The sequence below is a fragment of the Myotis lucifugus genome, unplaced genomic scaffold (assembly GCF_000147115.1).
Source record: "Myotis lucifugus unplaced genomic scaffold, Myoluc2.0 scaffold_2, whole genome shotgun sequence".
Classification (NCBI taxonomy): domain Eukaryota; kingdom Metazoa; phylum Chordata; class Mammalia; order Chiroptera; family Vespertilionidae; genus Myotis; species Myotis lucifugus.
Window position 1 is genome coordinate 14198032 of NW_005871050.1, and position 16628 is coordinate 14214659.

At 36.2% G+C, this 16628-nt stretch overlaps 1 protein-coding gene across 4 annotated transcripts in view; it reads right to left on the reverse strand.

Moving 5' to 3' along the window:
- Positions 1 to 16628, reverse strand: part of GRIA3 (glutamate ionotropic receptor AMPA type subunit 3) — a 325805-nt gene that overhangs the window by 59095 nt on the left and 250082 nt on the right. For all 4 annotated transcript variants that reach the window (XR_001348947.2, XM_006082142.3, XM_023758256.1 and 1 more), the window contains exon 11: positions 13241 to 13617. Coding sequence is in view for 3 of the 4 variants with exons in the window: in XM_006082142.3 (XP_006082204.1) it covers positions 13241 to 13617 (377 nt within the window). In the remaining variant the exon portion in view is untranslated. The remainder of the gene's footprint in view (positions 1 to 13240; positions 13618 to 16628) is intronic.

The window sequence follows — 16628 nt, forward strand, 5'->3', positions numbered from 1 at the left end:
AAATAAAAAAAGTAGCACTTGACTTCAACAGCACCCATTCTCACATTGTTTTGGATTATTCTATCTAATTAGTAGAAAATGGGACAGAAGATGGGTAAGTTTTAATAAGGGAAAAATTTGTTCTTAAATGTAACCTGGAGTGTTTTGTTAAAATGAAGATTCAGAATATCTGAGTACTCAAAAATCTTCACTTTAAAAATTATTTTTCAGTTAGAGTTGACATGCAATGTTGTATTAGTTTTAGGTGTATAGGATAGAGATTAGACATTTATATACCTTGTGAAGTGATCACTATGGCAAGTCTAATATCCATCTGACATCATACATAGCTATTATACTATTATTGATTATCTTATCTATGTTGTACTTTACTTTCCTGTGACTAATTTTGTAACTGGCAGTTTGTAATTTCTAATCCTCTTCACCTTTTCCACCCCATCCCTTAAGCATCACTGGTGATTGCAGTGGTCTGCAGACTCAAATGAGAAATATCGTTCTTCTACATCAGTGATTCTTAATTCTGCCTGAACAAGAATATCATCTGGGGAGCTGGAGATAAAATAAAGCAAAAGAACAAAAAAACATGCCTAGACTCCACCCCAGACCAATTAAATCAGAATCCCTGGGGGTTGCGCCTAAGCAGTGGTATTGTTAAAAAGCTTTGGTGCAGCCAGGATTTCAAGTCATAGACCTACATCATGAATGCTACTCAGGGTGAGGGTCTGTGGGAAGTTAGGGTGCAGTGTGAGGGCACTGAATGCTCAGTGATGGGTAATGGCTTGTACTGAGGAAACTCCATTTCCTTCACAATGTGCTGAAGGCTGGCTTTGTCTGCAGAAATGAAAATCTGGCTGCTAGGTTTTACAAAACATTGCCACATTATCCTTAGGATAGTTCTGCTCTGTGGCAAAGCTTCATCCTGGTTAGGATATGTTCTCTCATGCCCAGAAATGCTCACAGGAAAAGAACACCCTCTGTCATAAAGTCAAGAATAGGCGTAGGAGCCTGGCACATCTCCAGGCTCTGTGGGAAGAGGGCAGTTCTGGCTGAAAGCTGGCAAATCAAGTTCTTTGTTTGTACTTGCATTTTACCACTTTGAAGGAAATTTGAATTTCTGTGTCCCCAGATAACCTTTTATTAGCCTCTGGAAAATTCAGTTCTTTTAGATTTTACACTCTGATCAAATAATTTTGGTGTTTTGATAGTGTTCTTTATTTATCAACTGTAACAAAACGACTTGATTTTTAAAAGTCTGTAATTCCTATTTGTTCTTGGGTGCCTTAAATAGCCCTTATTTTATTTCTGAACATAATCACATTTAACTTTTCAGATGTGAAAATTTGCTTTGCGACACATTTTTCTAACTAATAGTTGTATTCTCTTAAGATTTCAACTGGGAATATTTTACTTTTAATCAAAAGATGTGAAAACATCTGGGTGAGTGAGAAAGAATATGGCACACTTCCAAATCCTAAAAGTTTACAAAATATTTTAATTATGAATTTGGACCTTTCACAGTCTTTCTTCATTTTTGCTGTATACATTTAATTTATTCTTGACTGATCTGACTCTGGAAATAATTTAACGTATAAAAGATTAATGCTCCAAAGCAGCATCTGTAGTAATAAGGTAATAAAAATGATAACAATAATAATTAACACTTATTGAACACTTCCTATGTGACATACTCTGCTTTATTGCATTACATCTGTCAAATCTTTTAATCCTCTATCCTTACAGTTAGGCACTGCTTTACAGGTAAGATCATAGTGGTCTTTTACATATAAAGAAATTGAGTCACAGAGAGGAGAAATAGGAAATAATTTATACTTACACAATAGGAAAGAAAGCCCCAAATTTTTGTAGTACAAAATACTCATATTTTGTATGAGAAAATTCAGAATGGTGTGCAAATTATAGAAGATGCAAGTTTTCTACAAACACTGAGAAATATAATTGCAGGAAAACCAAACATGTTTGGATTATTTCTATTATTTGTTGTTTATTTGGAATGAAACTGTAAACGTCATTCTAATTTGGAATGATGGGGTCTTACTGAGAACAAGGGGAAAACTGATTTGGAAGTATTTCCAGACTCATGGTTTGGTATGGAAAGGGCTATGTTCTGCTGCTGTAAATACTAATAGTTTTTTATGCATGTTTACTTGAAATGTGGAGAACATGGTAATTTATGGAAATTACACTTGTGCCATTCTATTGAGGCTAATTGACTATGGCTGTGTCTGTATGATCTAAAATTAGGCCTGCACATCATAATCTGGCTATTTTGGCCCCCTTAATAGCTGACTCAGACAATAATTTACTTGATCAGTGTGACTTAGCTGATATTGGCTATTGGCACGACTGAAAATAAATGCAGATGCAAAATGATCATTTTTGTGGCCTCTTGTCCACATGGATATTGACTTGGGCAATTACAGGGTTATGCTATACCTGTAAGTATGAAAAATTTTGGTAAATATCCACATAGAAATGGTATAATAGTATACACAAGCATAAACATGGATGGAAAAAGGAGCTTTCTTAGAATCAATCAGTGTTAAATGCTCAAGCTTGATTCAATATTTCCCTCTCAAGACAATAGTAGCTTTGACAAGAGTATTGGTGAAATTTCTACCACTTTCTTCCCTTGTGTGGTATGGATGACTAAATCCTTTCACTGAGAAAAGGTGCAGTGGAACTCATGGGGAAGTAACTCTATAAGAATTTATATGTATCCCTTATCTCATTAGTGAAACTATGGCAATTTAAATCCACATTTCACATAGAAGCTATATAAAAAGTGACTGATGGGTCAGCCCCATCACATATTTTAAAAGATCTATTAAAGTAAGACATGACTTTACAGTTGAGTAAAAAGACATGTAATTTTCCAGTATCTTTCCCTCCATAATGCAGCTTCAAAATGTTTTAACATTCATTTCAAATACCTTTAAAAATTTTTATTGAATTTATTGGGGTGACATTGGTTAATAAAATTTTATAGGTTTCAGGTGTGCAATTCTATTGTATATTGTATTGTGTGCTTACCACCCCAAGTCAACTCTCCTTCCATCATCATCATATATCCCCCTTTTACCCTCTTCTACCTCTCACCACCCCACTTTCTCTCTTGTAATCACCATACTGTTGTCTGTGTTTATGAGTTTTATTCTTTGCTCAATCCCTTTACTTTTTTAAACCAGTCCCCCAAACCCCCATCTCCTCTGACAACTGTCAGTTTGTTCTCTGTATCTATGAGTCTGTTTCTATATTGTTTGTTAGTTAATTTTCTTCCTTAGATTCCACATATAAGTGAAATCATATGGTACTTGTCTTTTTCTGATTGGGTTAGTTCACTTAGCATAATACTCTCCTGGTCCATCCATGATATCAAAAAAGGTAAAATTTCCTTCATTTTTACGGCTGAGTAGTATTCCATTGTGTAAATGCACCATAGCTTTTTTATCCACTCAACTACTGATGGACACGTGGGCTGCTTTCAAATCTTGGCTATTGTAAATAATGCTGCAATAAACATAGGGATGCATATATTCTTTCAAATTAATGTTTCAAGGTTCTTCAAATATATTCCCATAAATGGAACCCCTGGGTCATAAGGCAGTTCCATTTTTAATTTTTTGAGGTAACTCCAAACTGCTTTCCACAGTGGCTGCACCAATCTGCTTTCCCACCAACAGTACTTGAGGGTTCTCTATATCCTTGCCAGCACTTGTCGTTTGTTGATTTGTTGATAGCCATTCTGTGTAACAACATTTTAGTTGAATGTAGTCCCATTTGTTTATTTTTTCTTTTGTTTCCCTTGCCCAAGGAGATATCTCAGAAAAAAATATTGCTACAAGAAATGTCTGAGATCTTACTGCTTATGTTTTCTTCTAAAATTTTTATGATTTTGAGCCTAGCATTTAAGTCTTTAATTCATTTAGAGTTTATCCTTATGCATGGTGTAAGAATGTGATTCAGTTTCATTCTTTTGCACGTCTGTCCAATTTTTCCAGCACCATTTATTGAATAGACTAACTTTACCCCAATTGTATGTTTTTGTCTCCTTTGTCAAATATTGACCATGAAAGTGTGGGTTTATTTCTAAACTCTCTATTCTGTTCCATTGATCTGTATGTATGTTTTTATAGCAGTACCATGCTGTTTTGATTACTATGGCCTTGTAGTAAAGTTTGATGTCTGGTAGCATGATTCCTCTAACTTTCTTCTTCTTTCTCAAGATGTTGTGGCTATTCAGGGTGATACCTTATAAATTTTTGGAATATTTGTTCTAGTTCTGTGACAAACACCACTGGTATTTTAGTAGGAATTGCATTGAATCAATAGATTGCTTTGGGTACTATGGACATTGTAATGATGTTAATTTTTCCTATCCATGACCATGGAGTATGCTCCCATTTATTTGTATCTTCTTCAGTTTCTTTCTTCAGTGTCTTGTAATTTTCCAAGAATAGGTCTTTTACATTCTTGGTTAAATTTATTCCTAAGTTTTTTTTGTTTTTGTTTTTGTTTGTTTGTTTGTTTTTTTGAAACAAGTGTAAATGGGATTGTTTTCTTAGTTTCCCTTTCTGATAGTTCATTATTGGTGTAAAAAAATGCAACTGATTTCTGGATATTTATTTTGTGCCCTGCTACTTTACTGAATTCATCTATCAGTTCTAATAGTTTTTTTGGTGGAATTATTAGGGCTCTCTCTATATACTCTCATATCATCTGCAAATAACTACAGTTTTACTTCTTCCTTTACAATTTGGATGCCTTTCATCTGTTCTTTTAGTCTGACTGCTGTGCTAGGACTTCCAGTACCATGTTGAATAAGAGTGGTGAAAGTGGGCATCCCTGTCTTGTCCCCAATCTTAAGGGAAACACTTTTAGTTTTTGCCCCTTGAGTATGATGTTGGCTGTGGGTTGGTCATATATGGCCTTTATTACGTTGAGGTATGTTCCATTTCTACTTTGCTGAGATTTTTAAAAAATCATAAATGGATGCTAGATTATGCTTTTTCTGCATCTATTGATATGATTTTTATCCTTCATTTTGTTTATGTGGTGTATCACATTTATTGATTTGTAGACATTGTACCCACCTTGCATCCCCCAAATAAATCCCACTTCATTATGATGTATAACTTTCTTTATATATTGTTGGATCCAGATTTGGTAATTGTTGAAGATTTTAGCATCTATGTTCTTCAGGGATATTGGCCTATAATTTTCTTTCTTTGTCATGTCTTTATCTAGTTTTGGAATTAGGATAATGCTGGCCTTGTAAAATGAGCTTGGGAGTCTTCCCTCCTTTTAAACTTTTTGGGATAGTTTGAGAAGGATAGATGTTAATTGTTCTTTAAATATTTTAAATATTTGACAAAACTCACCTGTGAAGTCATCTGGTCTAGGACTTTTTTTTTTTACAGCTTTAATTTCATTAGTTGTAATCTGCCTATTCATATTATCTGATTCTTCCTGATTCAGTTTTAGAAGATTGTATGTTTCTTGGATTTTATCTATTTTGCCCAGATTGTCCAATTTGTTGGCATATAGTTATTCATAATGTTTTCTTAAATCCTTTGTATTTCTGTGGTTTCAGTTATTACTTCTCATCTTTCATTTCTGATTCTATTCATTTGGGTCCTCTCTCTTTGTTTCTTGATGAGTCTGGCTAAAGGTTCATCAATCTTGTTTATCTTTTCAAAGAACCAGCTCTTGGTTTCATTGATCTTTTGTATTGTATTTTTAGACCCTATTTTGTTTATTTCTGCTCTAATATTTAATATTTTATTTCTTCTACTTACTTTGGGTTTTACTTGTTCTTTTTCTAGTTCCTTTAAGTGTAAAGTTAGATTGTTTATTTGAGATTTTTCTTATTTCTTGAGATAGGCCTGTAATGCCACGAATTTCCCTTTTAGGACTCCTTTCACTGTTGGGTTTCAGTGCTTTCAATTTTGGGTTGCTGTGTTCTCATTTTCATTTGTTTCAAGATAGCTTTTGATTTCTTCCTTGATCTCATTGTTAACCCATTCATTGTTTAGTAGCATTTTATTTAGCCTCCATGTCTTTGTGTGTTTTTTAGTTTTTTTTTCTTGTGATTAATTTCTAGTTTCATACCATTGTGGTGAGAGAAGATGCTTGATATGACTTCAACCTTCTTAAATTTATTGAGACTTGTCTTGTGTTCTAACATGTGGTCTATCCTAGAAAATGTTCCATGTGCACTTGAAAAAGATGTATATTCTGCTGCTTTGGGATGAAATGCTCTGAAGATATCAGTGAAATCCATCTGATCTAGTGTGTAATTTAAGGCTGCAGTTTGTTGATTTTTTTTTTGTCTGAAAGATCTATCCATTAATGTCCCTGAGGTGTTAAAATTCCCTTCTATGATTGTATAGCTTTTGATTTCTCCCTTTATGTCCATCAAGATTTGCATTAAATATTTAGGTTCTCCTATGTTGGGTGCATAAATGTTTACAAGGCTTATATCCTCTTGTTGGATTGCTCCGTTTATCATTATATACTGTACTTCATTGTCTCTTACTGTGGCCTTCATTTTAAAGTCTTTTTCTTCTGATATAAGCATTACTACCCCAGTTTTTGTTGCACAAGACAGATTTTGAGGTTAGCATAATGAAATGACTGTACAAAACTGAACATTTAGTATTTATAAAAATGCATTTTAAAGAGCAAATCATACCTTTTGAAGAAATGTAAGAGGAGGTGTGAAGTTAATGAAAGTAAATTAGCAAAGAGAGAAAAACAGACATAAAAATAAAACAAAATAATATACAATGCTCTTGTTATCTGTAATAATAAGAAACTAGAGTTTCTTAGTTATTAGTGAAGTGTATTTTATAACCTATGAAATGATAATAAAAGTAATGGTGATTCAATGGAATACTACGCTGCAGTAAAAAAGAAGGAATTCTTACCATTTGCAATAGCATGGATGGAACTGGAGAGCATTATGCTAAGTGAAATAAGCCAGTCAGAGAAAGATAAATATCACATGATCTCACTCATTTATGGAATATAATGAACAACATAAACTGATGAACAAAAACAGATCCAGAGACAGAGAAGCATTGATCAGATGCTCAAACCTCAGAGGGAAGGTACAGGAGGGCGGGGGTAAGGGGGAGAGATCAACCAAAGGACTTGTATGCAAGCATATAAGCCTAACCAATGGACACAGACAACAGGGGGGTGAGGGCATGAGTGGGGGGGGTGGGGGCAATGGAGGGATAAAGACACATATGTAATACCTTAATCAATAAAGAAATTAAAAAAGTAATGGTGATTGTGGGGGGAGGAGGGTGGGTTGAGGTGGAAGAGGGCATAGAGGGGATAAGTGGTGATGGCAAAAATAAAATAAAATAAAATAAAATAAAACAAAAAAGTAAGCTATGTGCTGTAACCTTCATTTTGTAAGTAAATTTTGAAATTTGCACTTTACTGGCTTTATAAGATAATGAGCTTGAATTACAAACCACTTCTCTTTTGTACAAACTATCATTCCTTACTCTCCCCTTTTTTCTTTCTAAGTCTGCATCATTTCCACATTCCATTCAATGCTGTGTCTATGACATATTGTTTAAAAATGTGCAGAATCAATCTTTGGCTTTTATAGTCTTCTCTAATGGGAATAAGTAACCATCTCCCAAAGACTGAAAACTATAGCTTTCAGTCAGAAAACTTATGAAATTATTGCAATAAAAGTCCTGCTATAATATCATTAATTTATTACCTCATCACTACTGTTTTGAAGTGAATTTGTAGTTCGGTGAAGACACTGGCAAAGGAAAGGATATTGTTTACAATGGAGTAAAAATATCCTGTTGTGTTTGACCCCATTTATTTTATACCCTTCATGTCTTATTATTCTGTACATGCTTTTTATTTTAGAGAAGGATCTGTGTGTCAATTAACCTGGACAAATCCTCCTCTCTGTTCTTCAAAATATTTGATATCTTGAAAACTTAACAGGAGAGTACTGCCTTTGGAAAAATCTGTATACCACTATCAGGTTCAGTTAGTGTGTTCTCCCCATTTTCTCTGCTGTAATTCCCCCAACCCTCACATCTTCCAACTTGGCCAGCCCTCAGATGTTTCTGCAGCTCTGAAGAAAGTCAGCAGGGGGAGCATTTGTCTGGAAGGACTTGGACTTTGGATAGCTTAGCAGTTCTATTGAAGTTTTACAAATGAAATATACTTCAGATTCAAAAAATTGCAACCTCCTACCAATATCAATAAGTCATCATGGGATAATGTAATTAAGCTATTTGCTATTGATGTAATCCTTAAGGAAAGCACTATATGTGTTCAAGATGGAGTGCTGTTAGTTATTTATCATCAGAATTCTTCTATTTGGCACTGACTAAAATGTCATCTGTATTTCTACAGAGTTTTAGGAACTAAAAATCAAATGCAATATTAACTATTAGTATTTGTGAAAGTAGGATAAGAGCAGCCAGTTTAAAAATGATAATAGCTAACATTTATTGAGAACCTACATGAGGAACTGAGGTTTAGCAACCTGCCTCAGGTTACACAACTGCTAAGCAGATTGTGAATCTAGTGAGACTAATTCCAGCACCCACATATTTAACTATTATGCTCTCAATCTGGATATATCCACTATCTAGCTCTCTACTCCTCCACCCACTCAGGGAAAGAGGTTGAATGGAATATCCTCAGACATAAAAACATTGCAAAATAATATACAATGCTCCTGTTATCTGTAATAATAAGAAACTAGAGTTTCTTAGTTAATAATGAAATGTATTATTAACTATACAGACTCCCCTCAGTAAATTAGTTCATGTGTGGATATAACCTCACCTTATTACATTGATTACCCTTTCTAAAGGTGATTCAGACTCCAGCTGAATTGTTCACCCTATGAGGTAGTTGAAAATATCAAGCCTAATACTGACTAAACTAAGCTTCTAGGTGACTGTCAATAGCTTTGTTTGATGAAAATAGAATGATGCTCAGTTTTCCTCATGATGTCTTATTGCTGATTTCCTAGTCTTTTACTTTGAATGAATACATGCTCAACAGCATTGTAATACTCATTGCCTTGTTTCTTTAACAACAAGGGCAAAGGCAGAGTTTGGGGGACTGGAAAACAGCTCTGGTGCATGAACATGAAGAAAAGAATGGAACAAGAGATGCACCTTGAGGTCAGTAATGGGAGGTAGTATATGATAGTGGAAGCAATTATACTGCTGGCTCTTAAAATCTCTATGACATTGGGTTCATTACATTATCTCTCTGGGTATGGTTCCCTTGTCTCTGATATAAGAAATGCAGCATGACATGACATGGAAGGGTTTTGGAGTTGGAGTTAGGTTTGAATACTGGCTTTGCCGTTTGTTAGCTGTGTGCCTGGCAAGTTAACCTGAGTATCACCTCCTTCAATTTAAAAATAAGTATAATGCCTACCCTGTGGCAGTATTTTGAGGATTAAAATCCACATGATAACGCAGGTAAAGTGCAGGGGGTAGAGCTCAGTGAAGATTGTTGTCCCTGTGCCTTCAGTAAATGGAAGCAGTTGGGTTCATTTATCTCTGACATATTTTCATGTCATGATATTTGATCATTTTACTTTAAAACTGTTTCTTATAGTTCCTTGAATTACTTCAGTTTTGAGAAAAGTAAAAGTAAAATGCATGCACATATTCTGGACTCACTGGAGATCTGCATCCCAAGTGTGGCCATTAAACAGAAATAAAGTATAATACTGGTGTTTGCAATTAAGGCAACAATGAATCTTAGAGCGCAACTATGTTATTATAAGGAATTTCTAAACGTGCTAATAAAGAAGCACATTTCAGTGGGGTTTGCTGTTATACAATTGAGCACAAATATATAACCAATAGAGCTCTCAAGACAAGGGGAAACATGTTTCCTCCTTACTGGTATATAATAAACATGCTAAGAAGTATAACATTTTATCAAGAAACTTAAAGATATAATTTCTTTCCAAGGACACAAAAGGCAGTATTGAGGGAGGGATCACCCATATGGTAGAAAGTATGGAGCTCAGAAAGATAATAATTTATTATTCAAAAGAACAATAAGGATAATACTTCTTACTCTAGACCGGTGTTATTCCATAGGCTGTGTGCCCAATTGAGTTTCTATCAGCATTAAAAAAGAATAGAAAACATTAAACTGCATGGTACACTGTAAGGGTAATGTCTGGTGACACTTTTGTTATATACACATATGTGTACTGAGTCATGATGAAAAATTTTGTACCGAGGGCTATGGTTAAGAAATTTGAAAACCATTGCTCTGTATGACAGTATCCAGTACAGTATAACAAAATCTGTACCTTGAAAAAAAAAGAATTTGACATATTTCAGTGCCTCACAAGAGCCACAGCTTAAATTCTGCTGTAAAAAAAATTGTTGAGCTTGTCATTTTCAGGCCATCGTCTTTAAACCATCACTTAACAAAGTGATATACATAAATGCTTCTAAAAACAAATGACTTTTTAAGAGACCTGTTTAAGTATGCATAGTAGTATGCAGCACTCCAGTGGGGATATCACAAATTTAGTTTTGAAAATTCACTTACAGAAACCGATAAAATCTCCAGCCTTAATGACCTTAGCATTGTCTCAACACAGATTACCAGCCATGTTAAAGATCATTCAATTACGGGATCATTCAGAAACCTTGGTTTCTTGAGGTGAATGTTTAAAAAAAATAGGAAAACCAACTAGCAAAACAAATGTACTCCCAAGTGACAGCACAGAATGACACACGTTCTAAGCACAAACGAAACAGAGAGTGAAATAATTTGGAGAATTTGACCAAACAGATTAAGGGTGGCAAAAAGGTGTGACTACAAATGATGCTTACCTCACATGTTATGCTGAAAAGCTGTTGAAGATGGTTACCAGGTGAGTTATACTGCAAAACTTCATTTGAAATGTTTTGTGATCAAACTGAATAATCTCAAAATGAAGTATACTTTAAAAACCTATACAGATCATGTAGTATAGAAATCTATACTTGAAAACTATCTAATCTTATTAACAAATGTCACCCCAATAAATTTAATAAAAAATTAAAACCTGGTAGGTGACTTTCTGAGTCCTTATATTCTAAATAAAAATTCCTATATGTTTGTGTAATTGATTCTGGTAAGTATTTGAATACATGTTCAATTTTACCAAAGCTGCAACATTTTATTTTAAAGCAAAGCATTTTTTTCTGATTATAAAGATGCTATATTTGCTTCTGATATTTTGTCATTATGAGTTAACTACCATTTTTGTTTAGGTGAGTTAACACTTAAACTAAGTGGGTGAGTCCAGGATATTCACAATATTTTCGGTAGTTTTACTGAGATAACATTTGCATACCATAAAATTCACCATTGTAAATGTACAAATAGTAATTTTAGTAAATTTAGAGTTGTGTAACCATCACCACAATTGTTTTGGAATATATATTCCCCAAAGTTCCCTTAAACCCATTTGTAATTAATCCTGACAAGGCTGGGATTAGGGTGAGGCAAGTGGGGCATTAGTCCCATGCACAAAATTTAAGGGGGTGCAAAAATCTCACTAATCAAGATAAATAGCACTTTAATGCAATATTTAAAAAGCCCAAAATTAATGCAAAACAACTATAACAAACCAAAAGCCAACATTTTAAATAAAAACTGAATCTGACCCCTGAACTTTCTCTATTCAGCCTCACTTGCCTCACCCTAATCCTGGTCCTGATTAGCCTCTCTCTGCTCCCTCCAACTCCCCTGGAAACCACTAATGTACTTTATGCCTCTATAGAGTTGTCTGTTGTGGACAAACGGAATACTACAATATAAATAGAATTCAACAAATGGGACTCATATAATACATGGTGTTTTGTCTCTGGCTTCTTTCACTTAGCATAATGTTTTCAAAGTTGATCCACATTGTAGTATGTGTCAGTATGTTTTTTTAAATTGCTGAATAATATTCCATTGTATGGATATGCCACATTTTGATTAGCCATTCATTTTTTTGATGGGCATTTGGGTTGTTTCCACTTTTTGGCTATTATGAATAAAGCTTCTATGAATACCTGTGTATAGGTTTTTATGTAGATACATGTTTTCGTTTCTGTTAGGTAAATAAGAGTGGAATTGATGTGTCATAGTTTAAATCTATGTAAACTACAAGAAAATGCTGAACCATTTTGTAATTTGGCTGTAGCACTTTGCATTTCACACTATAAATGGATGAGAGCTACAGTCAGTCTATATCTTCACCACCTCTTGTCTTTTTGATTATGGCAATTCTAGAGGATCCTCATTGTGATTTTAATTTGCATTTTCCTAATGACTAATGATGTTGAGCATCTTTACATATGATTATTAACCATTTGTGTATCTTCTTTGGGAAAAAATGTCTACTCAAATGTTTTGTCCACTTTAAAAATTGGATTGTTTCTCTTTTTATTGAATAGCAAGATATCTTCATATATTCAGGATATGTCCTTTATGAGATGTACAGTTTACTAATATTTTCTCCCAGTCTTGGCTTGTCTTTTTATTTTCTTAATAATGTCTTTTGAAATGTAAAATTCTGAATTTTGATGAAGTCTAGTTCATCAATTTTTTAAATGCATTGTGTTTTTGTGTTCTATAAACTCTTTGTCCAATTCAAGGTCACACAGATTTCCTCTTTTTTTAAAAAAAATTTTATAGTTTTTGTTATAAAGAAAAACTTGGGTAAGATACTAAAATGGATAGTTCTAAGCAGGGTGAGAACAAAATGTAAAAATTAAGGACATTGAAAGTGGAAAGTAAGAGGGTTTTAAAGAAGAGTTCTATCTTCTTTCAAATTTTTGCTAGATCTAATCTCTCTATAAATGAGAAAATGTTTTAACTCAATGAGGAAACTATTTCTCTTTGCTATTACAAAGATTTAGTATTAGCTTTATCTGAATAAAATTAATATGAGTTGGCAATGTTGCTTTTATCCAGAGTTCAAATGTTTGCTATAATGTATATGAATATACTATACCATAAAAATGCACGAAAGACATTCAAAGCAACACCAATAACACACTCACTTCATGGACACAAGCAAACAAAAGGGCTTGATGATAATTTGTCATTGGATGGAATGTTCAATGAAGGAAATCTGGACTTGAGATGTACATGAATGGATCATGGCCATAAAATGCAAGGAGGTATTGGGTATGACATGGAAACTGACCTTGGAGAAATATCACATCCTTGCTGCATAAAGGCACCCAAGGAAAACCAAAGACTGTTGAATATCCCAAATTCATTTGGAGGATCAGGAGGGCTTTGTGGGTCACGAGGTTCTTCATTGTTGTCTTCCAAGTGCCATTCATAAGGACTGAATCTGCTGACTAGGAAAAGAACTACACTGACACCAATGTAAGCGAAGACAATGCACATCCAGATTTCATAAGCCAAGGGATCCAGAAATGAGAATACTCCTGGTTTTGATTTCTGAGGCTTCTTTATCATGATGGAGATTCCCAGGCTCATAAATGGCTTTGAGAAATCGATGACTTCTTCACGGACCAGCGTTATAGTGAGTGGAGCAACAGCTATATCAGCCCTCTAGAAAAAAAAATTTAAAAAAGTTTAGAGACAGTATTTTCATCAGTCATTTGCCACTTTAATATACCTGTTTGCTGTAAATATAAAGTCTTATATTACTACTAGAAGCCCGGTGCACAAAAATTTGTGCACTCGGGGGGGAGGGTCCCTCAGCCCGGCCTATGCCCTCTTGCGGTCTGGGACCCCTCAGAGGATGTCCACCTGCTGGCTTAGGCCCACTCCCTGGGGGATCGGTCCCAAGCTGGCAGTCAGACATCCCTCTGGCAGCCTGGCAGCCCTCGGGGGATGTCCACCTACCAGCAGGGAGCAGACCTAAGCTGCAGTCGGACATCCTTAGTGCTGCTGAGGAGGCGGAAGAGGCTCCCACCACCATCGCTGTGCTGGCAGTCATCATCCTGGCTTGTGGCTGATCAGAGCTCCCCCTGTGGGAGTGCACTGACCACCAGGGGATAGCTCCTGCATTGAGCATCTGCCCCCTGGTGGTCAGTGTGTGTCATAGTGACCAGTCATTCCCAGTTGTTCTGCTGTTAGGGTCAATTTGCATATTACCCTTTTATTATATAGGTTAGAGGCCTGGTGCACGGGTGGGGGCCAGCTGGTTTGCCCTGAAGGGTGTCCCGGATCAGGGTGGGGGTCCCGCTGGGGTGCCTGGCCAGCCTGGGTGAGGGGCTGATGGCTGTTTTCAGGCTGACCACACCCCCTTTAGGGTGGGGACTCCCCACTGGGGTGCCTGGCCAGTCTGGGTGAGGGGCTGAGGGCCATTTTCAGGCTGGCCAAGCCTCCCGGCAACGGAAGCTCCCAGCCTCTCTTTTTTTTATTTTATTTTTTTATTCTGGGATTTATTTACCTTCTATAATTGAAACTTTGTTGCCTTGAGTGGAGCTCAGAGGCGGCCGTGGCAGGTGGGAAGCTTGGCTTCCTCCATCACTGGGGCAACCAAGCCTCCTGCTTGCTCCAGCTCCATGGCTGCTGGCCGCCATCTTGGTTGGGTTAATTTGCATATAGTCACTCTGATTGGCTGGTGGGCGTGGCTTAAGGTGTAGCGAAGGTATGGTCAATTTGCATGTTTGTCTTTTATTAGTGTAGATAAGCAATTGATTGGTAAGTGCTTTGGTTAGAAAAGTAGTAGCATTCAGTGGGTTCTAAAATACTTTTATCTTGATGGTCAGTTAAGAAAATGACACTGGCTGGCCTTTTGTCCTGAGGCATATTGGCTTAGGGTAACTGACTCAATTTTTTTCCTATTTTTGTTGTTGTTGCTACTTTGCAAAGCATCTTATATATTCTCTTGTGACATATCACTGCTTAACACTTGTTTTCTTATTTTAATTTCCATGCTCTTATGTTTTATTTCCATCACTTGACTGGAAATTCTTTTTATTTTTTAAACTTATCTTTATTGTTGAAAGTATACAGTTGTCCCCTCCCCCCCGCCCCCATAAACCCTCTCCAGCCTGCTCCCACCCCCTTCTGAGGCCTTCACTGCACCATTGTCTGTCCATGGGTTATGCATATAAGTTCTTCAGTTAATCTTTTCCCACCATCCCTTTCCCTCTAAAATACATCAGTCTGTTGCATGCTTCAATGTCTCTAGATCTATTTTGTTCATCAGTTTATTTTGTTCATTAGATTCCACATATAAGCGAGATTATGTGATACTTATCTTTCTCTGACTGGCTTATTTGACTGGAAATTCTTGTGGGATGAGTATAATAGTCCATATTTGTTATATGTGCCCCCCCCCCACTGCCACCATGAGGTGTGACATAGGACTACAATACTCAGGACTATGGTACTTGAGTGTTTGCTATTATCCTTGAATTATTTTTGAAGAGTATGTTTACTAAAACACTAGAGGCCTGGTGCATGAAATTCATGCATGGGGGAGGAGGGTCTCTCAGCCTGGCCTGCACCCTCTCACAATCCAGGACCCCTCAGGGGGTGTCCGACTGCCGGAATCAGGCCTAAACTGGCAGTTGGACATCCCTCTCGCAATCCGGGACCGCTGGCTCCTAACCGCTTGCCTACCTGCCTGCTTGATCGCCCCTAACCCCCCTGCCTGCCTACCTGATTGCCCCTAATCACTGGCCTGCTTGCCTGATTGCCCCTAACTGCCTGATCGCTCCTAACCACCTCTGCTTCGGCCCCTGCTGCCACGGCTTCATCCGGAAGGTCGTCTGGAAGGACGTCTGGAATGACTTCCAGAAGGTAGTTAGGCTGTCCAGTCTAATTAGCATATTATGCTTTTATTATTATAGATTATTATAGATAGGTTCTTTGAAAGCAGTGACTCAATTTTCTATTTCTGTATCTATCATTGCAACAGATCCTAAGTAAAGAAACCATAAATGACTAAAATATAAGTTGTTTATTATTAAATATGATATATGCAAACATGAAATAATTCTGTGTGGGTAATCACAAGGGTAAAATAGTTATTAGAACACATATTACCCTATACTAGTATAGTAAGCCATTATTTATAATGATAAATATCAGTGTAGCACTCACATGTATTACATCAATAAAATAATGTGTTAGTAGTACACTACATAATTACCTCAGGTAAAGGCAGGCAATGCTTTTATATTGATCCCATTTTTTATTTTAATTTAATTAATTAATTTATTTATTTTTATGTTTTTATTTATTAAGTTATTACATATGTGTCCTTAACCCATTCCCCCCCACCCCCCCCCACTCATGCCCTCACCCCCCTGTTCTCTGTGTCCATTGGTTAGGCCTATATGCATGCATATAAGTCCTTTGGTTGATCTCTCCCCCCTTACCCCCACCCTCCCCTACCTTCCCTCTGAGGTTTGACGGTCTGTTCGATGCTTCTATGTCTCTGGCTCTGTTTTTGTTCATCAGTTTATGTTGTTCATTATATTCCATAAATGAGTGAGATCATGTGGTATTTATCTTTCTCTGACTGGCTTATTTCACTTAGCATAATGCTCTCCAGTTCCATCCATGCTGTTGCAAATGTAAGAACTCCTCCTTTTTTTACC